Source organism: Pezoporus occidentalis, unplaced genomic scaffold (genome assembly GCF_034315485.1).
Source record: "Pezoporus occidentalis ecotype Australia unplaced genomic scaffold, CSIRO_AGI_Poc_V1 ctg49, whole genome shotgun sequence".
NCBI classification, from domain to species: domain Eukaryota; kingdom Metazoa; phylum Chordata; class Aves; order Psittaciformes; family Psittacidae; genus Pezoporus; species Pezoporus occidentalis.
The window spans coordinates 1,032,677-1,057,803 of NW_026915824.1; the positions used below are offsets into that span (position 1 = coordinate 1,032,677).

The 25,127-nt window shown below is 42.2% G+C and overlaps 3 protein-coding genes and 1 long non-coding RNA gene across 8 annotated transcripts in view; 2 read left to right on the forward strand and 2 right to left on the reverse strand.

Moving 5' to 3' along the window:
- Positions 1-9: 9 nt before the first annotated feature.
- Positions 10-2,377, reverse strand: LOC134172999 (uncharacterized). The gene is made up of 2 exons (XR_009968095.1): positions 2,015-2,377; positions 10-1,375 (listed from the first exon to the last, which is right to left on the reverse strand). It is a non-coding gene; the product is annotated as an uncharacterized LOC134172999 (long non-coding RNA).
- Positions 2,378-2,457: 80 nt separating this feature from the next.
- Positions 2,458-10,192, forward strand: PLA2G12A (phospholipase A2 group XIIA). 2 transcript variants are annotated; one of them, XM_062636647.1, is made up of 5 exons: positions 2,458-2,817; positions 3,946-4,022; positions 5,168-5,333; positions 6,818-6,942; positions 9,674-10,192. In XM_062636647.1, the coding sequence occupies exons 1-4, from the start codon at positions 2,601-2,603 to the stop codon at positions 6,934-6,936; spliced, it is 579 nt and encodes a 192-aa protein (XP_062492631.1). In that variant the 5' UTR covers positions 2,458-2,600; the 3' UTR covers positions 6,937-6,942; positions 9,674-10,192. The 2 variants fall into 2 exon arrangements, with proteins under 2 accessions (XP_062492631.1, XP_062492630.1); XM_062636646.1 differs by lacking the exon at positions 9,674-10,192 and having other exon boundaries at positions 2,459-2,817; positions 6,818-7,812.
- Positions 10,193-15,525: 5,333 nt separating this feature from the next.
- CASP6 (caspase 6) lies at positions 15,526-20,411 on the forward strand. The gene is made up of 5 exons (XM_062636645.1): positions 15,526-15,659; positions 16,090-16,166; positions 16,602-16,777; positions 18,185-18,341; positions 18,962-20,411. The coding sequence occupies exons 1-5, from the start codon at positions 15,544-15,546 to the stop codon at positions 19,198-19,200; spliced, it is 765 nt and encodes a 254-aa protein (XP_062492629.1). The 5' UTR covers positions 15,526-15,543; the 3' UTR covers positions 19,201-20,411.
- A 375-nt stretch (positions 20,412-20,786) lies between these two features.
- Positions 20,787-25,127, reverse strand: part of MCUB (mitochondrial calcium uniporter dominant negative subunit beta) — a 45,181-nt gene continuing 40,840 nt past the window's right edge. For all 4 annotated transcript variants that reach the window (XM_062636641.1, XM_062636643.1, XM_062636644.1 and 1 more), the window contains 4 exons: positions 24,795-24,955; positions 23,478-23,681; positions 21,923-22,039; positions 20,787-20,989 (listed from right to left, as the gene is read on the reverse strand). In XM_062636641.1, the coding sequence (XP_062492625.1) occupies positions 20,912-20,989; positions 21,923-22,039; positions 23,478-23,681; positions 24,795-24,955 (560 nt within the window). In that variant the 3' untranslated portion in view covers positions 20,787-20,911. The remainder of the gene's footprint in view (positions 20,990-21,922; positions 22,040-23,477; positions 23,682-24,794; positions 24,956-25,127) is intronic.

Sequence of the window (25,127 nt, forward strand, 5' to 3'; positions counted from 1 at the left end):
CACAGCAAGTAGAGTTTTACTGCATATATATTTATATATACACACATACAAACATACACAGTATGCATAACAGTATAAATACATTAAAATGGAAAGTCTGTATATTGTACATATAGACTTAATTCTACAAATCCAAGTTACAGATCTAAAGTTAAAAATTAATAATCTCAGTCATAAAACCTCCCCACTGGATTCTCAGATTAACACAAGCTTTCTACAGAAATATACAGAAGCGTGAAACAGTTAATGCCAAGAAAGAGCATCTAGGGCCTGATCCTGCAGTATGCAGATAGGGAGTGTTGCTACTGCCTTAACTGATCCACAACTGGACAAAGACAAGGGGCCATCAACAAAACTGCAGTGATTAAATAGAAAACCCTCTGCTTTGTTCCTTGTGAGGAAGTTCTGCCCACATGGTAATAGGAAGCACAGGCCCAACCACTGCATAAGTTACACAATTTTAGGCAGCAGTAACAGTGCCAGCTATAAGACAATGTCACTGTATGTGTAATAGTCTCACATTCTGCAAGAGTTATGCACAGAGAGCGTGCACATTTTTTTTTACGGGTACTAGGATTTGGTTTGTGGATTGGTGCCCTTGACATTAAACTGTCAAATAGCTTCAGGTAAGTTCTATCAAACGGCTCAATAGCTTTAGAACATAGTTCACTGTATTTTAAATTAGAAATGTTTTTAGTATCTATTTTATTTTATTCCTCTCAATGATTATCCTGTTGAATAAATGGCATATGATCACACACCACAGTTGTGGTGGTATTTTTTCTATAATTCACCATACTTTGCTTCCAATGACATTTTTACATTTTCATTGACTTCCCTTCCAGTCTTGTAAAAAACCCACATCAGCATGAATTTGTCATGTAAATACACTGACAATCACCAACAGTTAAAGTAATGGTACAAATTGTTTGTCTTAACCCCCCCAACAAGGCTTGCTTATTTAGGAAAGCATTTAAGTATATTGCTATGCAGGAATTATTTTGTTGAATCAGGGTCTTTGTAAACTAATCATAGGGAAAAGCTGGATGCTGGATGGGTGTAGGAAGGGCTCCCCCTTTTGTCTGACTTCTGTAAAGAATTTTTCTCACCTACTTCAGTTAACTACAAATAATATTAAATGCTGACGCTGAAAAGAGAAATAACAGTAGAATATTTACTATGTTCTTTCTGGTGTGCCTGTTGATCTGGAATTTCCTCAGAAGTTTCATTTCCTGTCCGTCCTTACAATTAACTTTGTTCTGAAGCCAAATACTACTATGTTCTGAGGGATTCCACAGGTCTTAAAGACAGAGCTTTCAATACAAAAGTTAAAACTATTTCCACATAGTTTCACTTCAGCTCATCTGTGAAGCATCTGGAATTTAAATATAAAATTAAAAAAAAAAAATTATAATAAAACAAATAAAAATCCCAAAACTAAACAGGATGTTTAGCAATATCATTTTGGTCTGACTTTTCAACAAATCAAGACTAGGCTTTTCATGTTCAACAAGTTTACTTTCATTTTGCCCTCTTTTACAACCCTGTCTTGCACATTTGCTGATGTTACCTGAAACTGTCATGTGTAAAGGTCACTGGATCCATTTCCTTCACATTGAACATCATCATTACGTCAAAATGTTAATACTTCAAGTACATGTTCCCTACTGCATTTTTGTTGGCTTCAGAATGAGTGTGCTTCCCAAAAGGTCATGTTTCTCTAGCTGTATTAATGCAAGTTCTCCCCCACACTGCACGGAAGGAGAGCAGCGTTTGCCCTGAGTCACCAGAGCAACCAAGCCCCGATGTGTCTGGCACTAATCCTGTTCTTCCATCCACTTGGCCCCATGGTCGCAACATCCCAATGGCCGGCTAGAAAATCAGCCATTCCGCCTTTCCATCAAAAGGCTACTGCAGACTCTCCTTTCACATTTAGCAATGCCAAGTTCATCACTTCTAACACAGTTATTAAATAAAGGTTTTCCAAATAAAACCTCCCTGGTGTTTGTATTACCCGACAGCACGACTGCCTCTCCCGGCCCTGCTCAGCCGCACTGGCACCAGCGGCTCTCCCGCTGTGTACCTGCGCAGGTTTGGGAACGGTCCCCTGTGGCACAAGGGGCACCGTGACCTGCTCCTCTCGGAGCAGCCCGCATCGTAAGCCAGTAGGTGCGAGGCCGCGTCCCGCAGTGCCTGATTCTGCCACCTGCAGGTGCGGTGACAGGCTCTGCCCGGCTCCCTGCTCCTCCCCTCGGAGCCATCGCACACTTGCCTCCCTCCCACCCGCCCCAGTCCCTCTCCGACTGTCGGCAGTCCGTTCGGCCGTGAGGAAGCGACCGGCCGCGCCGCTCCAGCCGCACTCTCACTCACGGCTGCCCGCCTCCTCCTGCGGAGGCCCCGGGGCCGTCGGGGTCGCTTCCTCAACGAGGCGGCCGCAGGCCCCTCCCCGACGGGCGGGCAGGGGCGGTGCCCGCAGGGACTGTGACGATGGCGGCGGCGGGCCGGGTCGAGCCGAGCCGGGCCGCCGCTGTGGGAGCGGGCAGGTGACGGAGAAGGCGGCGGCTTAGCGGGCGCCCGGCGCCCCGTGGCGCCCCTCAGGCATGAGCCGCACCGTGTTGCTGGTGCTGGCGACCTGCGCCTGGCTGGGCCCGCGGCCGGCGCGGTGCCAGGAGGCGCCGCCGCCTCCGCAGACCCCCGACTGGCGGATGACGCTGAAGACCATCCGCAACGGAGTGCACAAGATCGACGTGTACCTCAACGCGGCGCTCGACCTCCTGGGCGGCGAGGACGGCCTCTGCCAGTACAAGTGCAGCGACGGTGAGGCGGGTGCCGGGGCGGGACCCTGCCGGCCCGCGGCGACCCTTGCTCTGCCGAAGCCGGCTTGCTTCGGGCGGACCGGCCCGGGTGGGTCCAGCCGCGGCTGCGAGGGCGGGCGGGGGGGCGGGCGGCTGTAGCTCTCCAGCCGGTGCTGCCGACGCTCCCAGGGAACCGGGGCGCAGCCGCAGAGGAAACCGCACTAACAAGTTCTTATACGTGTAGACATATATATACATAAGTATGCATATATCCCTCTTGGAGGTGGCTCCCTTGTCGGCTGTCAGGCGGACGACTCTCTGAACGGGCGTTTCTTGCAGGGTTTTCAGCGTGCCCCCAAACACAGGGTACTCATAAACCCTCTTGGTCTCTCGGCCGAATCGATTCACCCTCAGTTTAGTGGGGTGGATGATTTGTCAAGTCAGGAAAGGAGCTCGGTTGTGGCACCCTGTCTCCGCAGGAGCGGCCAGGACACCGTGAGGTTTCCTCTCTAGAACATGCACTTTTCAAATATGCTTTTTCTTTGTTTCTTTCAGTTGTGGCCTCGGTTTGTTTCTAATACAGAAACAAGGGGAGGGGGGGCATTGTTCCAGTTAACTCCACAATCTTCCTTAACCTGGGATGCAGAATTCCCTGCCTTGGTGCGCTAGTAAGCGTTCAGGGAGATGCGGCTTTAGCAGTCTGCACTGATTTAAATTTTATTAATGTTAGAGTTGTAGAAATAAAGAGATGTTTCATTACAGTTAATTTTAAAGGTTAAGCTAAAAAAAATAATCAGACCACCACTGGTGATTGCATGTAAAGCATAGAAGTATCAATGGGCTTCATCTAAAGTACTCTTTAATGTAATGACACATCAATTTCAGTAACTCAAGCTCTTTTTTTTTAACCTGGACCTAACAGTGACACTTGCTGAGGTTTCTTGTCCCTGTGTTTTAGAAAAAGCTTAGTAACCCTAAGTTGTAATTTGGCACGAATTGTTGATACTTAGGTGCCTCAATATATGTTTAAGTTAAAAATATAACTGATACTGTCTTAAGCTACACAAATGCCTGTGGTGAGTTTTAATAGCACTAAAACTCTGTAAAAAAATCTCAATCTGTTTGAGGCATGATAAATTACCTTTTTCAGGATCAAAGCCCTTTCCTCGCTACGGCTATAAACCATCACCACCAAATGGTTGTGGATCCCCCCTGTTTGGAGTTCAGGTGAGTATTTCCATTTGGGGCTTTTTTGTGTGTCTTCCATACATCAATTTTCCTCAATGTAGGTGTTCTTCTCCCTCCCCTGTTCTAAGGATGAGACAGCATCCATGTACAGTGTCCTTGCTTTTATCAGTTCCAACACACGCTTTGGTAGTAACATATGGAAAAAGTATAGTATTATAAACGAACATAGCATAAACATTTTCACCATTGACATAAAATATGATAGGGATAAAATTTAATGTTGATGATTAAGTTATAATTTTTGAATGTTTGGTTTAGTCTTTTGTTCTCAGAATCTTGAAAGCATTGAATAACCCCAGCTGTAGCCATGTGAGAGTGGAAGGTCTGGCTCTGACTCCTTCTGTCCTTACTGACACTAATCCATTTTGCTTAGTGCTAGAAAGAAAATACACATTAGCTTATGTACTGGGATGGAGTTTCTTCATAGCAGACTGCATGGTGTTGTGTTTGGGAATTTGGCCCAGAACGCTGTTAGTGTTGGCTGTTGCTGCACAGTAATTGCACAGCTTTAGGATTTTCTCTTTTGCTTCCACTCTGCCCCTCCACTGCCCTAGAACCTAGGCTGGGGCTGAGCAAGAGAATGGGAGGGTACACAGCAGGGGCAGCTGACCTGAGCTGGTCAGAGGGATATTCTATAGTACATAGAGTCACACTCAGCAACAAGAACTGGAGCAGTGGAAGAAAGGAGGGGTGATGGTGATAGTATGTGTGTTGGCTTTCAAGGTGGCTGTTGCTCAGACTGGCTGGGCATCCATCTGCTTGCGGGACATGAAAAAACGATTACCTTTGCACTGCTAATTTTGTGGCATTTTCTTCCTCTTCCATTCATCTGTTAAACTGTCTTTATCTCAACCCACAAGTTTTCTTGCTTTTGCTCTTCCTATTCTCTCCATTCCATGGAGGGGGATGGGAGGTGAGCAAGCAACTCTGTGGGTGCTTGGCTGCTGGCTGGAGCCAAACCACTGCAGCTTACTAGAGGTGAACAACACAATGCAGAGATAAGTGAATGACAGCTGCATTGATTGCATTAGTTTGTAATTTATGACTGTTCCAGCCTATTTGTAGGCTGCATCTCTCTTAACTGGAATACTAATGGAGTGGGTGTGGGGGGATTTTCTTCACAGTTTGACATCGGAATCCCCTCGATGACAAAGTGCTGCAATCACCACGACAGATGCTACGATACTTGTGGCAATACAAAAAATGATTGTGATGAGCAGTTTCAGTCCTGCCTCTCCAAAATTTGCAGAAATGTGCAGAAAACGCTTGGAATCTCAGAGAGTGTCCAGGGTAAGTGTGAATAAGCCTCTCTTTCATTTCAAGTTTAACTAAGCTTAGTTGGAAAAGAATCTTTGTGCAGTGCAGTAATGCCACGTTTTCATAAGCTGATGCTATTGCTGAAAGATGCCTTGTTCTGTCCCTCTTGTCATGCAGCCCAGACACTTGTACAGTGGAGCAGTGACACAGCACAGGAAAATGATCAGGGCTTATGCTAACCTTAAGGGGAAAAACTAATGCTTCCCCTTTAGGAGTATGAATATGAGAATATAACTTGATCAAAATGCATGTATGATTCTTGCATTTACTGTAGCATAGATGAATGTTCATTTTTCTGGTGGGTGATTTCTATATGTCTACTACGTGTGATAGCTAGTAAACTGTAGGGAAAAAATGAGTTGTTTCCTTTTATGAAGTAAGATACTAGAATAATATACTGTTATGGTGGAAGTAATTAACGCTATCCCTTAGTGAATATATTTTAGGGATTTTTTAATGACAGACTATATGGTACTCATTCTGGTTGCTGGCCTGTATCTGATAAGTACATGACATAATCACACTTTTTAACTTGGGCAGTGTCACTTTTACAGTAAGTACTTCCATAGAGAGCAGAAAGTTTTTAGAGCAGGCCTGTGTTTAAACTTCTCAAATTCATTTAACTGCAGTTAAATCATGACATTAGTGTTTAGTGTCACAGTTGGTGAATGCTCAATTCTGTTGAGCTGCTGTTGAAGACAGCAACCTCTGCATAAATTGGGATGCAAAAAGTGAGGAGGAAAAGCAGCTCTTTCATCTTTTCAGGACCAAGTGGTGTTTTTTAGGCTTTTGAGTGATCAGAGGGCTGGAGAACCTCTCCTATGAGGAGAAGCTGAGAGAGTTGTGCTTGTTCAGCCTGGAGAAGAGAAGGCTCTGGGAAGACCTTAGAACAGCTTCTAGTACCTAAAAGGGGCCTACAAGAAATATGGAGAGGGACTTGCTACGACCCATAATGACAGGACAAGGGGGAATGGCCTGAAGCTGAAAGAGGGGAGATTTAGATTAGACATTAGGAAAAAATTCTTCCCTGTGAGGGTGGTGAGGCACTGGCACAGCCTGCCCAGAGAAGCTGTGGCTGCCCCATCCATTCAAGGCCAGGTTGGACGGGGTTTTGAGCAACCTGGTCTAGTGGAAGGTGTCCCTACCCGTGGCAGGGGGAGTGGAACTAGATGACTTTTAAGGTCCCTTCCAACCCAAACCATTCTATGACTCTATGTTTCTAACACTGATAACATTCCATATGCAATGAATTTTCTTGTTCATCTTGTTCAGCATATGAAAAATCTTTACTTGGAAATTATTCTGTATTGGCCCAGTCTTTCATTTGACAATTTATTTGCTAGGCCCAGGGAAGATTTCTTCTTTCTTAGCATCATGCTCTTTTTGCCAGAGTAATTTCTGTTAGTTTCCTGTTATCTTAGAAAAGTACTTTTAACTGAACGCCTCTTTGTTTGCAGCTTGTGAATCAACTGTTCAGCTGTTGTTTGATGCGGTTATACATTTAGGATGTAAACCATACCTGGATAGCCAGAGAGCTGCATGTATGTGTCGTTACGAGGATAAGACAGATCTCTGAAAGAAGGTACAGAGATTTCATGGTGTAGAGTAAGTCAAAGACTCATCTGAAATGAAGCGTTTGGTTACAAAGTTTTATGCTTTTCAGTCAGTAATATATTAGACACTGACATGAATATACTGGTTTGAAAGTCACTGTGATATTCTTCTAATGTAAAAACTGAAACAAGTCTTCTTTCTCTTCCCTTTATGCCAGAAGCTTGAAACTGTAATTAGTTTCCTTTGGTGTATGTCCACTCAGGGTATGCTATTTTAAAGCACTACTTTAAAATTCTGAAGAAAACTCCACAATAGGGAAATCAGAGGTGCAGAAGAGTTGTACTGAATTCTCAGATGACTTTTAATATAGGTCAAATTTTAGGTTTGCTAGCAGTTGATGCACCTGATAGATCCTGCTTGTGGTACAATTGCCTTCAGTTCTCTCTGATGGATTTTGTCCCGTGGATTTGTTACTAAAACAAACAAACAGAACCAAACAAAACCCTCAAGCCCTGAGCAAGGGTGTACATCTGCACAACATATTTCTACCTGATTCTACATCATTCTTACTTCTGCAGGACTTTTCTTATCAAGTATATTGATCCTTTTAAGGCTTGACCACTGAAATGAACAGTTTGCAAACCTTAATCTGACAGAATGGTGGAATGTAGTTATGTTATTTTAGAAATAAATCAAATGTTTATTTTTCAAATAGAACTTTTTTTTTTGTTATGTATTATATGCATAGAAAAGATACATTGTTAAAGAAGTTGATTTATATTTTGTCTTGTGGCACAGCTTGGTTACTGTATTGATCTTTCATTTAGTCCTTTCTGATAAAACCTAAAAGTTCCACTGTTAGGGTCAGTATGCCCAATAAACCTTTTTATTTAAAATATCCTCTGCGAGGCTGATGGATATTTGAGCCTGTATTTGTCATCTGTTGCCATGACCTCTGTGAGGCTGAGAAGCATCTGAGCCTGTACTTCTGCCACCTCTTTGCTCTCTGACTTCTTCAGCTGAAATCACCTGGTGTCTGAATTATTTTGGGTTTGTTCCCTGTACTGATCTTTCATTGCTTACCTCCAGCTGTCAGTCCTTAGTTAACTTTTGCAGTAGGCCCTCTGTCATGAAATCCTGCTCCCCCGATTCTGCTTTAGAAATCCACAGGAGGACTGAAATTGAAAATACTGTGTCTGCGAGCAGGGAGTGGAAGCCATGCTAAAAGCCTAAAACTTGCCAGACTTCTCAACTGTAACATGGTTTCTCCTCTGGAAGTACTTTATATGTTTGTGGGTTGTTTTGTTTTTCACTAGGGCTACTAGGCAGAAAATTAACTTTTACCACAGCTGAAACCAGGACAGCTTACTGTACATGACAGTGAATGTAAGTGCCTCATAGAATAAAGTTCCTGCTAAAGTCCTTTGGCTGTGCTTTGTGGTTTCTTTTCCTATGTGTGGATATGAAGTAGCACTGTAGGACAAGTATTACTATAGAGTTTTACAAAACTGTGCTTGAAGAACCTGTGGTTTCTCTAAATTTTGCAAAATGTATTTTCTGCCATAGAGTTGAAAGAATTCTGAATTACCCTGGGATTCCATGGCTGGAATCCTGAAAGTCTGACAACACCAAAGGATGGAATGGTAATGACATTGCTTGTGTAAAGTAAAAAAAGTACCACTATGAGTCCAAAACACTGTAATTCAGTTAGAATTGGGTAGGAAGACCTTAAACTAGATGCTTATACACAGAAAATCCTCACTGTTTTTGTTCCCTTCTGTGTTGGTCTGTAATTATACCATGAAAGCCTTCCAGAGTTTCCTTCAAACCATTTGTAACACAGAAAAGAGCTTTAACCCTGCTGGACAGCACTTTAATAGTTATGCTTGCAAACCAGAGGAAGCATTTGACTTCTTCCACAAAATCTTTACTTTGCTTAAGCTTTTCCTGCAGCAGAAATCCTGGATTACAGTTACCTGCAAACTACACAAATTGCATTTTACAGGCCACAGCCCCAAAATCAAGACTAGCTGTCACCCCCAGGATTAATCATACCATTAACAACTTACATATTTATATGTAAGTATAAAAAAACAATACTTGTCCTGGTTTCAGCTGGGATAGAGTTAATCTTCTTCCTAGTACCTGGTACAATGCTGTGTTTTGGTTTCAGTCTGAGAACGATGCTGCTAACACACAGATGTTTTAGTTGTGGCTGTGCAGTGCTTAGCCTGAGTCAAGGACTTTTCACCTCCTCAGTACCCCTCCAACAAGTAGGCTGGGGGTGCACAAGAAACTGGGAAGGGCCACAAGTGGGACAGTTGACCACAACTAGCCAAAGAGATATTCCATATGATATGGCATCCTGCTGTACAGTAAAACTGGGGGGAGTTCCTGGGGGATGACAGCTGTCCTATTGCTCGTGGACTGGCTGGGCATCAGTCTGCAGGTGGTGAGCAATTGCATTGTGCATCACTTGTTTATTATATTCTTTTATCATTATTATTTTAACCTTCCTTTCCAGTCCTTTTAAACTGTCTTTATCTCAACCCATGAGTTTACCTTTTTTATGATTTTCTCCTCCCTTCCGCTGTGGAAGAGCAATCAAATGGCTGTGTGTTATCCACCTGCCCTATTAAACCAGAACAATACTATATATAGCAGCTCTTGGCATGTGACTCAGTATTGCATGCTTTTATGTAATCTGTAATACTCTAAATATTGCAATGATTTTACTTTTTTTTTTTTTTTCCTTACAGGTTAAAGGCTTATTCCAGTTGCCTTCCTCAGGCTATTTTGCTTTTCTGGATGATACAGTGATAGGACAAGTGGGAATGGCTTCAAGCTGAAAGAGGGGAGATTTAGATTAGACATTAGGAAGAAATTCTTCCCTGTGAGGATGGTGAGACACTGGCACAGGTTGCCCAGAGAAGCTGTGGCTGCCCCATCCCAGGCAGTGCTCAAGGCCAGGCTGGACAGGGCTTTGAGCAGCCTGGTCTGGGGGAAGGTGTCCCTGCCCGTGGCAGGGGGTTTGGAACTGAATGATCTTTAAGGTGCCTTCTGATCCACACCAATCTGTGATCTGAACAACAGCAGTGTGTCCGCAATCAAACTTACTTCTTTGAACCACGTTTCTGATACATCCATAATACTTGTTCCAAAAATACCTACTTCCAACTTACGGTGAAGCTACTGCAACAATCTGAAAGTGTTTCTAACATGTACATGCGCATATAACAAAAACTTCCATATATTAAAATCAACTGAAATGCACAGCAGTCAAACGCTATCTTAGGCATCATACACCGTGATCACATTCCGGTGACTCATCTGAACACTGTGGCTGATTGCGTATGCTCTTCACCTCCAGCAGAACAAAGTGGAAAACATGTTTGATTGTCTTACTAGGATCTACTCAAACTGTTGGACTGAGGAGCAGGGCTGAGCAAGTTCATGGTGCTGAACACAAAGCTGTTGCAGAGTCCTAGATTCAGGTTTTACAGCTGCTACTTCACACTTGCTGCCAGTGGGCTTAGGGCAGCTCTAGCATGAGCTGAGAGCTGGGATTTGGAGTTTGCAAAACAATGAATCTGCTTGTTAAGAGTCTAAATGTTCCACATTTAGTGTCTTACAGTGGAAGACACTGAGCTGTTACAATGGTATCATGTTCTAACTACAGTGTACACAAAGACAATTTAAACAATGGTTTTATCTTGATCTCGCTGCCTGCTGGCAGTCTGAAGACAAGTCTAAACAAAGGGAAAGCAAGCAAAGGTAATTAGAAATACCCGTGGCTCCTTCAACCAAAAAGGAGATGTCTTGTCTAAAAGGCTTAACTCATGCAAGAAGCCTGTGGAAAAACAGACCAGACTGGGTAAAAATACCCACTCTATATCCACCTCTTTTCATGCTTGTTGCAGAAATCTCTTAAGAGTGTATTCATACCCGTGTTTATCCTAGTGCCTACCTAGGAATAGTCCAGATAGGAAATTCAGACCCATTCATGGTACTAATCTGCAAAGCTCTTACACAGAAGGATGTTTATGTCATTGGCTTTGGTTTAGAAACTGTTCGGTTTACTTACAACAGTAAGTGCCATACAATGAACAGGTTGGGAATATCAGTCTTTGTTAACGGTATCTCAGCACTCTCTTCAGTACCTTGGGTTCTGAGAGATCAAAGAGAACTGATGCAAGAGTAGCAAAAAGCTGCAAAATTACACACACCCGGACCTCTCGAGGGTTTACATGTGGGTGCATGTCCAAAAATGCATTTTGGCTAACAGTAGTTTTACCGCAAGACAACAGTATGTGTCTTTAAGGGGGCTTTAAGTACAGTTCTGAAAAATCTCCGTTTAGCAAACACAGTATCTTCTCGCCATGTTTCAGGACGCTGCCTATGGCAGTGCGGTCCGTGGAACACGGCCACTGAAGTACACATCACAGGAACACAGGTGATGCGTGGCAAACTTAAAAAGTAATCGCAGACTCTAACGCATCCCTCCTCAGTTTTCCCGGCTGAGTTCCGACGGGCAGCAGCCGGCCTCTGCCATCTCCCGAGCAGGGACCTGAACACCAAGCCACCGCCGTTACGGATCCACCGTCAGGGCGCGGCGGTACCCCCGCAGCCCCGGCACAGCCCGAAGACCCGCAGCGTGGCCCCTCCGCTGAGCGCTGCTGCCGCTGCTCCCGCACCGGGACCCGCACGACCCAGCCGCGCTCCCTTCTATCCCCCGTCCTGTTTCTTACACAGGGGCCGACCGCCGGCGGAGGTAAAGGCAACAACCGCCCTCCTCCGAGGCGGAACGTGGGCTGGGCCGGGCTGGGCCGGGCCGGGCCGGGCGGGCGGGCCAGTCCCGGGAAGGAGCGGCGGCTGGGTCCTTTAATCCGCGGTCATGTCGGGAGCAGAGGGTCGGCGGGAAGAGCCGAGGCGGACGGCGGGTAACATCGGCGGCCGCGGTCGGGGGGGACGGGTTAGGGCAGGGGATAGGAGCGCCCATTGTTACCGTGCGGGGCTGCTGAAGGTCTCGGGGCCGCCTCGTGCCCTGGCCATAGGGGCTTCCAGGCGGCCTGTGGCGCCCGCGGCTCGGTGCCCCTTACCCTCCGCAGGGGAAAAGTGGGACGGGGATTCCCGTGCGAGGGGCTGCGAGGAGAAGGGTCCTCCCCACCCCTCGTGTGACCCGAACCGACCGAAGCTGGGGTAGCGCTGCCCGGAGGTCGCTGCAGACGTTCGCGGGGAGCGGGTCCTTTGTTTCCCTTCGGAGAAAAGGGGGAAGGTGCCGTGCGGGAAGGACGGCTGGCGGCGGCCAACGCGGAAGTAGCCTTGCGAGTAGAATCCAGCGCCTGATGTCTTAAGTAGAGTTTACTTGAATGAAACTGCAATATGACAGTGGCAGTGGAAAGTTAAAGACTGGGAACTGACTAAACAGGATTAGAAGAACAGGAAAACTATTCTTTCCTAGATTTTTTGTGGCCCCGGAATTCTGTTCTTCGTATGTCTACATGACAGCATTTTCTGTCTAAAAGTTTGTTGACTAACGTTTTTATGGTCTGCTGTCCCCTTAAGGCAAAAGCATGAGTCAGATCTCAGGCACACAAGCAAAAGTACAGTGTAAATTTATACAAACAGATGCACTCTTAAAAGATCTCTGGCTTCCTATTATCAAGTCGTAGGCAGAGGTGGTGTGCCTGTGTTCTATTTACACTCATTTTCCAGCACCTGTATCATTAGTCTGACTTGCACAATACGTTTCAAGCAAACTGAAATAGCCTTTTTTTTTGTGCGTTGAGGTTACTAGCAGTAATGGTAAGACTCAACACCTGAAAGTATGATCCGTATTTGCCAGGGATGTGTACATGTAAATACTAACACTCAGAAGCATGTGACTTTCTTTGAGCCACCCCTACTCTCCTGTGCTGTCATGTTCAACGTAAAAGCTTCTAAGGCAGAGTCTAGCTTTTTGCAAGTTTATTCTAATATCTTGATGAGCGTTTCTCCTCTATCAATACATAGCTATGTTAGTTTGTTTTGCAAAAGGCTTTAATCAGATGTGATGAAAAGATGGGAAAAGATAGTACTGTGTATGTACCAAGTAGTTTGTAAAATATGTGTATACGTGACCTATCTTCTCTTACAATTGCAGGCCATGCCCAGTTGGATAGCAGACCTACAGTAACCACTACAGGTCCAGTATAGTATATAATAGTAAAATATTGAATAAAATAGTAAAACATAATGCGGTATACAATATATATAAACATAATGTAGTAGTTAGTCTCCACCAGTAGGAGGAGGTGCTGTGATTTTCTAGTCCATTGAAAAGGTTAAGGAAAAGGAATAAGTATTTTTGGCCCAGCCATCTGCAAGTCTTTAGTTTTGATGCTCCCAAGATGTGCATGTTCCCAGTTGTTCCCACAGAGTTACCTTTATGTGCTTTCTCTTACTGGAGATATTTATGTCAATCTAGTTTAGCAGAAGAAAAGGTATAAATCTTGCATCTTCTCAGTTGTCATGAGCTATACATACTGTTACACTACCTACTATGACTCATATGCTGCATCCAACCTCAGAGACTGATCAGCTTTGCATTAGCAGCATTACTGAAATGAAAGAAACATCAGTGTATTTTCAGATTATGTGAAATCATAAATACTGAGTTAGACACTCTGTTTAAATACAGCCAACTAGTTATACAAAATCATGATCTCTGAATATGTCTATGTAGATACAGATACACAGATATAAAATATGCATGTCTTGACCAACTAAAATTCAGGACTTTAAGAAGAGCCTCCAAAAGCTAATGAAGCCGTTTAACTGCATGCCTACTCACCTCATGTGTGAATGAGCTTTTGGTTCACATTAACAGCTAAATTTTAAGGCTGGATGCACAAGTTCTAATTGTTTCTTTTCAATGAATGATTTAGTGGCTAAATCTCTTTTTGATCTCTTTAACAGATGGAAATCAGAACATCACAGAAGTAGATGCGCTTGATGCAAGGTAAAGTTCTGATGGCAGTGACAGGGAGATTGCCCATGGCACTGAGGTCAGTGCAGGGTTTTCTGATTTTTGTTAAGAGCTGTTCTTATTGGTTATCCAGCCAGTGTTGTAGAAACATTGACGCTAAGAGTCATCCAGATGCTAAGAGTCATCCCGAATTCCTGTTCCCTGTTTGAATTCTCAGATGTTACAAAAAGATGTTTTTATGAATGGGTTGCTGATAATACAGTGGAGAAGCAGAAATAGCTTAAGGGGAACTTTGGTCATTTTATAATGAAACAAAAGCATTTGGCTGATGAAACTGCACTCTAATGTCTGCAGGCAAATATTCTAAGCAACCTGCTTAACTTTTGAGATCAGACAAAACAGGCCATTCTCAGGGTGGTATGGCTAAAACACACTGTATGTGTACCGACATGCTGATCCCCATCGCAATCAGCAGGTAGGTCTCAAGGGTATTCAAAGGCTATCCAAAACCTTCAGAACTCTCAAATGCTGCTGTGAATAGCCTGGTGGGGGAGCGGGCGGTGTAAAGGAATGATTCCTGCATAGGTTGACCACCCAAGGAGAAAAAAACTGCACCAAACTGACCATTCCATAGCAGGGAAAAAAAACCCACAACCCAACCCAGTTACATGCCAAAAATAACAGCTGTCACTAGAGCCAGTCCTAGGGCAGGATGACCTGGACTGTCATTCTGTGTACCTCTAACACTGGCCTTATCTATTACCAGAGCCTTGTAGTTTCTGTTTTCTGCATCAATATCTCTGCGTCTACAAAAGCAGTAAGATTGTCTGCTTTGTCTCTCAAAATACAGCTATGCCAACACTTGGAAACAACCTTTTGGGTCCAAGTGCACAGTCCATAGGTGTGCTATCATAGATTTCTATGTTGCATTTTGCTCATAAAGCAGTAAAATTGCTCAATCAACCATCACACTAGTTGCCATGATAAAGTCCTTCCCTTAGAAGCTGGGTAGGTCATTTGTTCTGTCCTTCAGAACAACACTGTCCTTCATCTTTAGGATTTTGACAGCTGGTTGCTAAAAACTTAGACGCATAGCTTTGATTTTGTTTTCTTTAATTTCTTCTCTCTTTGCAAGATACACTGAGCGTACCACATCATCACTAGTTTATTGCTTATGATGCAGTACTTGGTTTAGTTAGAAGAACCTGAAACGGCTACAGTTCCAACTAAGTATATAAGCACTATCCAGTTGTGTTAAAATAATACTTAGCTATAACATGGAGAATTGAAGCCAAGTCTAAAGTGCACTGTTATATGCCCTATAGTGTTATAGGAGACAGCCTCCTGACAAGAGAAAATACAAATACATTGTAGAGAAACTGTTCAGCTACCTGATGGAGTCTAGTATGCAGTCAACACTTCTTTTTACTGAATTACTTAACAAACCCAAGATTTTCAAAAATACCTAGCAATTTAGGCTCTTCCTAAAATATTTTGAGGTCTTGTCTTCTAAAAATGGATCCTCCAAGTCTTTAGTCAACAAAAAAAATCTCAGCTAGCAGCAATACAGGAAGGGAATCCAATTAGCCATTAATTCATTAATCAAGAATGTTTTCCACCTTTGGCAACAGGCAAACCCTTGATCCTGCAGTGCAATACAAAATGAACCATCAAAGAAGAGGAATTGCATTAATCTTCAATCATGAGCACTTTTTTTGGCATTTAAAGCTGACAGACAGACGTGGCACTCTTGCAGACAGAAACAATTTAAAACGCAGGTAAGAAACTTGGTTTCTCTACTAAAGCTTAAAAAGCTAAGCTTCAGACCTGATGTTCATAAAAGCAGTTACCCACATCTTACATTTAAGTATAGAATAAAAGATTTTGCAGACAGAAGCACCTGTGCAACCTTGGCAAAGAAAGCTGTAATAAGAAAGCTTCAAGGGACATTGTTTTAAGTTGCAGAAACTGCTGGCAGAAGTCCTGTGATTTCAGTGAGTCCAGAGCTCTCTGAGGACAAACTGTCTGAAATAACTTTAGGTGTCACACCTGCACTTGACACCAGCTTGAGTTCAACTTTAGTAGTTGCTCTCATAAATAATGCATAAATGGGAATATTCATTCTCCTGCAGGGAAAGCAACTGAGCTCACAGAAACCGACATAATTTGAGCAAAATTTTTACTAATACTCATGTGTTTGAACAATAGTTTGACAGACCTTGGGTTTGAAGTCAGACATTTTGATGATCTGAAAGCAGAAGATGTACTGCAGAAAATTTCTGAAGGTAGGAGGCTACGTATTTCTTATGTCTATTTGTAGCAGAATTTCCAAGTATCTTTTGTTCCATTCTCTCTGTTCATCCAACTTAAAATGATTTTTGTGCAGAAGGAAGTTGTTTAATGTTAGAAGAATTTAAGGGTTAGGCTTCAGATTATTTTATTGCAGGGTAAGTGAAGCTTCTGTGGAGAGAACTAATGAAGTTGCCAAGAGTTGAAAGAAAGTGACTGCGTAACATTATTCTTCCTACTTTTAGCAGCCTTTACCTTCAGCCATGTTAAATCATTGCACCTCCAAAATCTTTGCAGTATTATACTATCTGAAAATAGGGTTTATTTGAAACAGGACTAGTCAGAGATTGAACGATACGATACAAATGTACAATGTTTTTTAAGCCTAAAGGACACTGTTTAGTCATCTAAACAGCACTTGACTATTTCAGCCTCCAAGGATGACCACAGTAATGCCGACTGTTTTGTTTGTGTGTTCCTGAGTCATGGCAAGAATGATCATGTTTATGCATACGATACCTACATCAAAATCGAGACAATCACTGACATGTTCAGAGGAGACAAGTGCCAGAGTCTGGTAGGAAAACCAAAGATATTTATCATTCAGGTAAGATGTTTGTTTCTGCATTTAGTGATGTTAACTCTGACCTATGTCTTCTTGTAATACAGGAGTTCTTTTTCCTAACACAGTCCTTCTAAAAGGGAAAGTTTTTGCATCTGTAGGAAAGAAGTTATGGAAAATTGTTCCTTAAAGAATTTAAGACAAGGACTCTTAAAAAAAAACCCCAACCAACCAACAACCAAACCCAACAAACGAACCCTTATGTATATGAGTGTTATTATTATGATTCTAGCTGTATTTAATAAGCAACCCAAACTAAGCCCTTGTCAAATTGATTGTGAGTGTATATTTTTGTTTTGGGGTTTGGTTGGTTGGGTTTTTAGTTGGTTGGGTTTTCTTCTCTGTTTTTTTCTTTTGTTTCTTTTTTGTCCATGACCAGTACTTGGCATCTCTGTAGAATTCAAAGGATCAATTTAAGGCTTTATAGTCTCAGAAATACGGTTTGTGCTAAGTGGTCAAATAAAGCCCATATGTAACCCCGCATTTTACTCCTCTGTTCACAGAATAATACAAGTTGGAAGGGACCTTCAGGGTCTCTGCTCCAGCCTCCTGTTCAAAGCAAGAGTCAGTTATGGGGTCAGACCAGGTTACACAGAGCTTTATCCCATCTTTGTTCAGATTACAATTAGCAAACTCATGGGAGAAGCTGGCCCTCAGCAGATTGTAACTGTAGTACTTCATTCAGCACTGCCTTGCCAGCAGGTCTGAGGGAGCTGATTGTTCTTCTCTACTCAGTACTGGTGAGCTGCATCTGAAGTACCGTGTCCAGTTCTGGGTTCCCCAGTACAACACAAATACGGACTTCCTGAAGTGAGTCCTGCAAAGGGCCACAACAATAACTGGGGGACTGGAACATCTCATATGAGGAAAGGCTGAGAGAGCTGGGGCTGTTCAGCTTGGAGATGGCTGCTCAGGGGAAATCTTATCAATGTTATAAACAGCTGGGGGAAATCAATAAAGAAGAGGCACAAATTAAAACACACAAAATTCCATCTAAACACAAGAAAACACTTGGTGTTTGACCACCCTCAGAGTAAGAGAAGAAAGTCACTCAGCTGCAGTCTCTCTCTGTGAAGATAGTTGAAGGCTGACTGAACACAGTCCTGGACAACTTAATCTAGTTTAAGCCTAGGGGATTGGACAAGGTGATTTCAAGAGGATCAAGAGATCCCTTCCAATCTCAGTGATTCTGTGATCATCTCAGAGCTTTTTCTGGGCTTCATCACACGTGTTTTAACTGACAGAGAAGCAAATGGGTCTTTATGAATTCAGACTCATGGTAATGTGGAAACATCTAACAAGAGAAGGTCCCTCTGGTTAGCATGAGAAGTATCATGTTAACATAGGTGAGCTTGGAAGAGGTGAAAGCATAACAATACTTCTAATCAACAGGCATGTCGAGGTGATAAACATGATGATCCAGTTATTGTTCAGGATTCACTAGACGGTAGTGATAAATCCATTGTCAATGAGACTGAAGTGGATGCAGCTGGTATCTATACCCTGCCTGCTGGTGCAGACTTTATCATGTGCTACTCTGTGGCACAAGGTAAGTTCTAGTATTTTACATTCAGTGTCTGATACTTCACCATAACAAGCTTTAACATTTATTCATTTTGCAGTCAAAATAATGAGTACAGTTCCAAGTCATCTGTTTTACATGTCTGATAAGTGACATCTTGTCTGGGAAAGAGCCTCACATATTAAGGAAAAAGTGAAAATAAACTATCAAGGTTGCAGTTAATTTGCTAAGAAGAAACATTTTCATTAATCTTGCTGCTGAGCTGTCTGCTGGCAGCAAGCATTCCCTTCTTTTCCAGGACTGTAGGATTCTTGTGGCTTACAAATTTCACTGCACTTACATGTCTGTCCTCTCTGCTCCTCCATGTATCTTGTCCTCAGTCCCATTTGCTTTCTTGTAATGTGCAGATGCAATCCTGTAAGCTGTCAGCCCCTGAACCACGCTTATCTTGGCTAAGCACTGTAAGTGATCTCAAAGCCATTTCTGATCTACAATTTCCAGTAAAATTACATAATTGGCAAAGTAAGATTTACACCCATTAGTAATCCCTTATGCATGCAGCTAGCAAGCAGTAATTGTCCATGTATTTTTCGAATGGCATCAGTATTTACATTTGGATATATTTTTATGTTCCTCTTCTACAACAGGTTACTTTTCTCATCGTGAAACTGTAAATGGCTCCTGGTACATTCAAGATTTGTGTGAGGCACTTAGGAAGCACGGCTCTTCCTTGGAGTTCACGGAACTTCTTACTCTCGTTAACAGGAAAGTATCTTATCGCAAAGTGGATATATGCAGAGACATTAATGCTATAGGAAAAAAACAGATCCCTTGTTTTGCCTCAATGTTAACTAAAAAATTGTATTTTCATCCAAAATCTAAGTAGATTGTTACTGAATAATGACAACCATTAACTAGTACTCACTGCAGAGGTGAAAGACACACCATCTTAGTTCAGGAGACTAATATTCTCCAAGATTGTTTGCAAAAATACTGTGATCAGACATTATAGTTTGTATACATAATAGTCTCCAATTTTAAAGCTAGTTTTACAACTCTGTTCTTCTCAGGGAATTTGGGAAATGTTGATCGGTGCAAAACTATTAGGTGCTCAGATTTTATGGGAACTGGTATTCTAGATTACTTTTTCCCTTAAAAGTTTTTTGGTGTCTAACTATGGCACATTTTAATATTTGCAAAACATTTCAAATGTTGCATTAGGTTAACTTGCTCCGAGAGCACAGTTGACAGGGAATATGTAGGGCATCTTTTGAAATTTGTGGACAAGCAGTATCCACCTTCCAATTTCTGTGCATTTATTGAGCTTTTTAGATGTTGTTTTTCTCTCAGCACTAAAGAGGAGCTTAATTACTTGAGTACAACTGTAGCATTAATACAGATAGAAGACTGCTTTTTGCTTGCAACATCATTTATGTTTGGGGCACAATTACAGCTTGCTGGTGCTTTGTATCCTCAGGAGAAAAGCAAGCAGCAGTTAAGTGAGACCATGCACCACTTGCTTAGTGTGACTTCGCATAAGCTCACCTTGCACATATCTCTAAAGCTGAAGCACATCATTTCAAGATTCCAGGCTTACTTACAACTTCTGGTCATCTCTAGGCAGCTCTGCAAAATACTATATACGCAAGCCTTCGTACTAAAGACCTTGGTGCTGGATCAGCCTTTTCCTCCTCTTGGCCTCAGAGGAGATCAGCCATACTGTCACTGTGTACATAAAAGTGATGGTGCACTTGTCACCATAGGACATTTCAGCATAGGATTGTTACTACTGCAGCATCAGCAGTAGCTCAATGATACCGACTGGAAGCAAATATTTCTTTTATTATTTTTTACATTATTGGTACATATGCTTAACTCTGGGGGACAGTGGAGAATTTGAGAAGAGTGTCTTAATCCACTTTCCTGGGTATGATGTAATTGATTTAATGGCTCTGCTTCAGTTAAATCTTTCCATATGCCATGTCCTGGCTCATAGATGTTGAGTCTTCCTACGGCTATTTTTAAGCTTTGTATAAATCATGTATGTCTGATTTTTTTATAAATTCTTTCAATAAAATACAACAGTGAAACAAATTATTTTATAGTAAATGAGTTTGATCTTATCTTTCCAGCAGTATTTACTAAAGGAAGCTTACTTGTGATGCACACCTAACCTCACCAGTGGTGTTACACTAGCAAGAGTGAATGCTCAGACCTGGGAAGAGGAAACAGTAATTTCAGGGAAAAAATTCTTAATGCAGAAGTTAATTATTCTATGAGCTACTGCTGTGCCATAGTAAATGGTACTAATAAAACACCCCTGTCATTTTGCTAAGAGGCAGAATGTCTCCATTTTAGTATGGAGATTTGTCAAATATCTTGAAGAAATTCAGCAGCTTCTTCATAGGGTTTAAAAACAAAAAAACCTCCAAAAACAAACAAACAAAACTAACAAACCATCAAGCAACCACATAATTTTTATACATATTTATTGCAACTTTCAAAACTGTAGTGGTCAAAAATATCCAGTTCCTATAGAGCAACTAAGTGTTTGTATCAGCTTTGAAAGAGCAATTCTAATATATACAAAACCAAAGTCAGTCCTTGTCCTTGATTTCCTGGACTGGGAGCCTCAGTTGCAGAGTCTGGCGCAGGCGCCTGAGCGATTCTTCTGCCTGCCAGTGCAAGAAAGAGTGAGAGTTCATCCTTCTGCAGCCCTCCATATTCTCATTCTCTTTCACACATCCCATATCTTTCTCAGAAGGCACTGGTCTTGCGCAAGAAAACAAACTACTCAAATGGAAGGCACTGAACATTAACAGACCTGCTCAAGTCATTCAGCCAGTCTCCAGAGAGAAGCATCTGCCTTGCCCATCCTACCATTCACCCACACCCCAAAGTATTATTTTCCTGAAATTAAAATCGCAAAATTCATACTCTCAGGCTACTGAAAAAGTATCAAACTCTAGCCTTATGTCAAATGTGGCTCATGAAATGAACTGAAATTATGGGTAATTTCAATTTTCTTCTATGAGACATTGAGCAAAAGGCTGGTGAGATGGGATGAGGGCGTAAGAAATGAGGAGCGAGAGATCTGCTACACTCTTTCCTGAAGACCACAAAAAGTTTCTCCTTTTCCATACCATTGTCTGTATTCTATAAATCTAAGCTTTTACTTTAGGAATAGGATTAAGATGTTAGATCCTGAACTCTGCAAGACATTCATTCTTCTTCCACGGAAGGGAGGAGGATTGTGCTACCACAGCAGTGCAGCAAACATACTGTCTCCGAAGCAATACAGCTTTCTATTGAAATGGCAAAAAATGCAATGAATATGAAAAAATGGGTGTGCAGGGCTGATAAACTGACATTTGTTTTGAATTAAATTCATGAAGGTCTCCCTTTTTGATGACTTACTGAAGCAGTTTGTATGTCAGTAGCAAACACTGTATGGTCATTTAAACAACTGAAACTGGGTGACAAGTAATACACTGTTTTAAATGTAAGTAGCAAACCTTGAGGTCAATTTTCTATTAGCTTAGAGTTTACTGAAAACTTCTTAAGCAAGCCAGAGGCTACCTCATTATTTAAGGACTGTATTTAAATACCTCTGCTATGTTTTCTTTGAGCTGGTTGTATCGTTCCACGGTAAAATGCTGCTTTTTGCATTTCCGATAGAAGTAGTGGAGGAACTGCCTGTCTCTTGCATCAGAGTAAATGTAGTCCTGGTGAAGAAAGCAGGGCACATATTTGGGGTTAGCAAGAAAACTGGGTAGAGGTCCATTTCAGGAAGATTTATTAGTTCAACTTGCACATGTTCTGTTAAGAGACTATATATGAAGTTAGGTTCTATAGGTTGTAAGGGCCTTTTAGACATACAGTAGGAATAATTTCTTTCTCATCTACAGAAATTGTCAATTACAATAAGGACACAGCATGATCTTTGTGACTGGAGCCACTGACTAAGTCAACTTGGACACTGCTTCCAAGGAGTCAGAAAAACTTCAGCTACTATTTCTCAAAGACTTATTTGAAAGTCTCAAGCAATGGTGTCAGCAGCTGTTCAAAAAAGCCAAGTACTAATCTCTCTACCTACTCATATACCAAAAGCAGGAATGCTTTAGCCTCTATTAAAAATCAGTGAGGAAGAGTAAAACTTGCATTCAGAGCCAGTAATAGTCAAGCCAAGTAGTAATCTCTCTACCTACTCATATAAAAAAAAACAGGAATGCTTTAGCCTCTCTTAAAAATCAGTGAGGAGTAAAACTTGCATTCAGAGCTAGTTCTTCATAAAAACAGACATGTCTCCCCTTTTCACTAAAGGAGCCTGATGTCTTACAAGGTCTATAGATCCATTGGTATTATGGAAGGAAGTGCTGGCTCCTCTGCCACATACCTCCATAACAAAAAGACTTTCACATCACACTAGTTCAACATCAAGATGTCCACTCTGGGAGTAAAGTACAGAGCTAAAACAGGCAAAAGAAACATTTCTCAAAGTCTTACAGTCTGTATTGTGCAGCTCAGTTAAGATCTGGTCTTTATGTTGGTCAGCAAACATTTTTTCTTCTAAACAATGCCTGTTCCCTGCTCCATTTCAGCTGTCTCAGGTTTACCTCCATTCATCAATGGAGGTAAACCTATTTTCCAATGTCAAGGAAAAGCAGTCAGATTATGAAGAGCAAAGCAATAACATTTTTTCAGGCACTGAACTGGGTATATTTCAGTAACGCAGCTGCCAGAGTTCCAAAGGGTTTAGTACTCTGCATCACTTGTACATAAAATTCTCCAAATAAAAGCTGCTGTTCAGGGATTTGCTTCTGTAACGCAGCATTCCTAAAACTGGCACAGCAGTACTATTTGCTCTCCAGTTTCAGCAATGAGCAATGTGCTGTTTACTACTCAAAGTGATCTACAAAATATTAAAAGAAAACACTAATGAGACTTATTAAATAAGTGGCTGGATGGAAGTTCACGTGTAACAGTTACCCGGCATGATTTCGTACAATGTAGTGTTCATATCCAGCCCAATTAGGGATCAACCAGGTCTGATGGCAAGGCTACTTACTGAATTGTATTTTCATCAGAGCCCAAATATTGTGATTTTCAGAGTCAGTTTTCCTCCTTTACAATACTCCAGACATTTACAAAACAAGGACTTACTTGTTTAGTAAGAATAAAGTAGGCATAGAAAGCCATGGCACTCCCATAAGTGATGAAGTATGTGACTGGCTCCATGATGTCCCATGAATAGACCCACCATGTGAGCCATGCCAACGCTCCCCCTTGGGTAGACATCAGAGCTAGGCCGACCCATAGAAGCCTGGTGGTCTTTGCATTTGCATTGACTGCAATTCTGGCTTTCATCTGAGGAAAAGAAACAGAGAAACCTGTTCAAGCAAATATGAGTGCTCCCCTGATGTGACAGGACAAGAGGTAATGGGTTAAAACTTAAACAAGGGTGAGTTTAGATTGGATATACGGGAGAAGTTCTTTACTGTAAGAGTGGTGAGGAACCAGAAGGGTGGTAATACACTGGAATGGGTTGCCCAAGGAAGGAATTTATGAATGCTTCATCCCTGGCAGTGCTCAAGGCCAGGTTGGACAGAGACTTAGGTGACATGGTTTAGTGTGAGGTGTCCCTGCCCACAGCAGGAGGGTTGGAACTAGATAATCTTAAGGTCCTTTCCAACCCTAATTCTTCTGTGATTCTATAAGCAGCACCTCAACTGTTTTCTCCTGCTGGACTAGATCCTTTTTCAGGATCTTATTACTGACTCCACTTACCCTGCTGAGAAAGGACTGAAATCCTCTGCCGTGCACCAAGAAATCCTGCTTTTAATCTCCCCTTCCCACTACTATGTAGACATACAGGGATTTATGTCTACTGGATTTCCATTTACCATTCAAGGCAGCTGTGGTTAACGCTGAGGCTGGTCCTTACAAAGCAGGTCTGAAGCCAAGAAAACATATGTCCACTTTGTCAGACTCTTTCTGGCTTCCTCCCCTCATGCTGGGTTAGCTTAGCCTGCCCTACATCAACATTCACACCTTCACTTTTTGGGTTCTGGCAACCATTAATCCAGAAAATTTGCCTTGCTGCCTTAGTGATAAAGAAATGCCTAACCTAAGACACAGGTGATTTCTACCTCGCTTTGTTTTGTTTTGTTTTTTTCTGTAATGGGTATTCAGAATTCATGCAGAAACAGATGACTAAGTGGACTTTCAATCTTAATACAAGCCATGTGGAGGCTTGTTCATGACAGCTTTCTCCAGGTGTTGTGGCTTCTACCCAGGAAAGGTGCATACCAGGAGTGAAAAGAACTGAACTGAAAATAATCTGAATTGAGCCTCATTTACATAATGAACAAAACAGACACACCATAACCATTCATGCTGATTTTCTTCTGTCACAGGACTTACTCTTGATGAAAGGAAATGCCTTTGAGTTTCTAAAAAAAAGTGACCCCACTTTCCAACCTGTTCAAGAGGCAATAGTTCTTCTTTCAGATGGTCCAGTTTCCGTAGCAATTCTCTCTCTTTCCTGACCTGGTGATCTTCTAAATGTAGAGCCACATACAGTCTGTGAACCAAGTATTTTATATCTTCCATTTCAGTAGCATGCTCACTACTCAGCTTATCTGAAAAAAAAATGTTTGTCATATAAAACATTTCAAGAACCCACCCTTCTTCATTGCCTCTCCACCTCCAACCCCAAAAAGCAGGACCAACCAATGGTAGAAAAAGAAAGAACCCCTCCTTCCTCCTCCCCCCCCCCAAAAAAAAAACACAAAACCCCAAACAAACCCAAAC

Bases quoted from the DNA above. Each gene is read 5' to 3' on its own strand.
- PLA2G12A (XM_062636647.1), top strand. From the start codon at position 2,601: ATGAGCCGCACCGTGTTGCTGGTGCTGGCGACCTGCGCCTGGCTGGGC. The intron at 2,818-3,945 runs GTGAGGCGGGTG...TACCTTTTTCAG, and splicing joins CCAGTACAAGTGCAGCGACG to GATCAAAGCCCTTTCCTCGC. The intron at 5,334-6,817 runs GTAAGTGTGAAT...CTTTGTTTGCAG, and splicing joins AATCTCAGAGAGTGTCCAGG to CTTGTGAATCAACTGTTCAG.
- CASP6 (XM_062636645.1), top strand. From the start codon at position 15,544: ATGAACCATCAAAGAAGAGGAATTGCATTAATCTTCAATCATGAGCAC. The intron at 16,778-18,184 runs GTAAGATGTTTG...TCTAATCAACAG, and splicing joins CAAAGATATTTATCATTCAG to GCATGTCGAGGTGATAAACA. The intron at 18,342-18,961 runs GTAAGTTCTAGT...CTTCTACAACAG, and splicing joins GTGCTACTCTGTGGCACAAG to GTTACTTTTCTCATCGTGAA.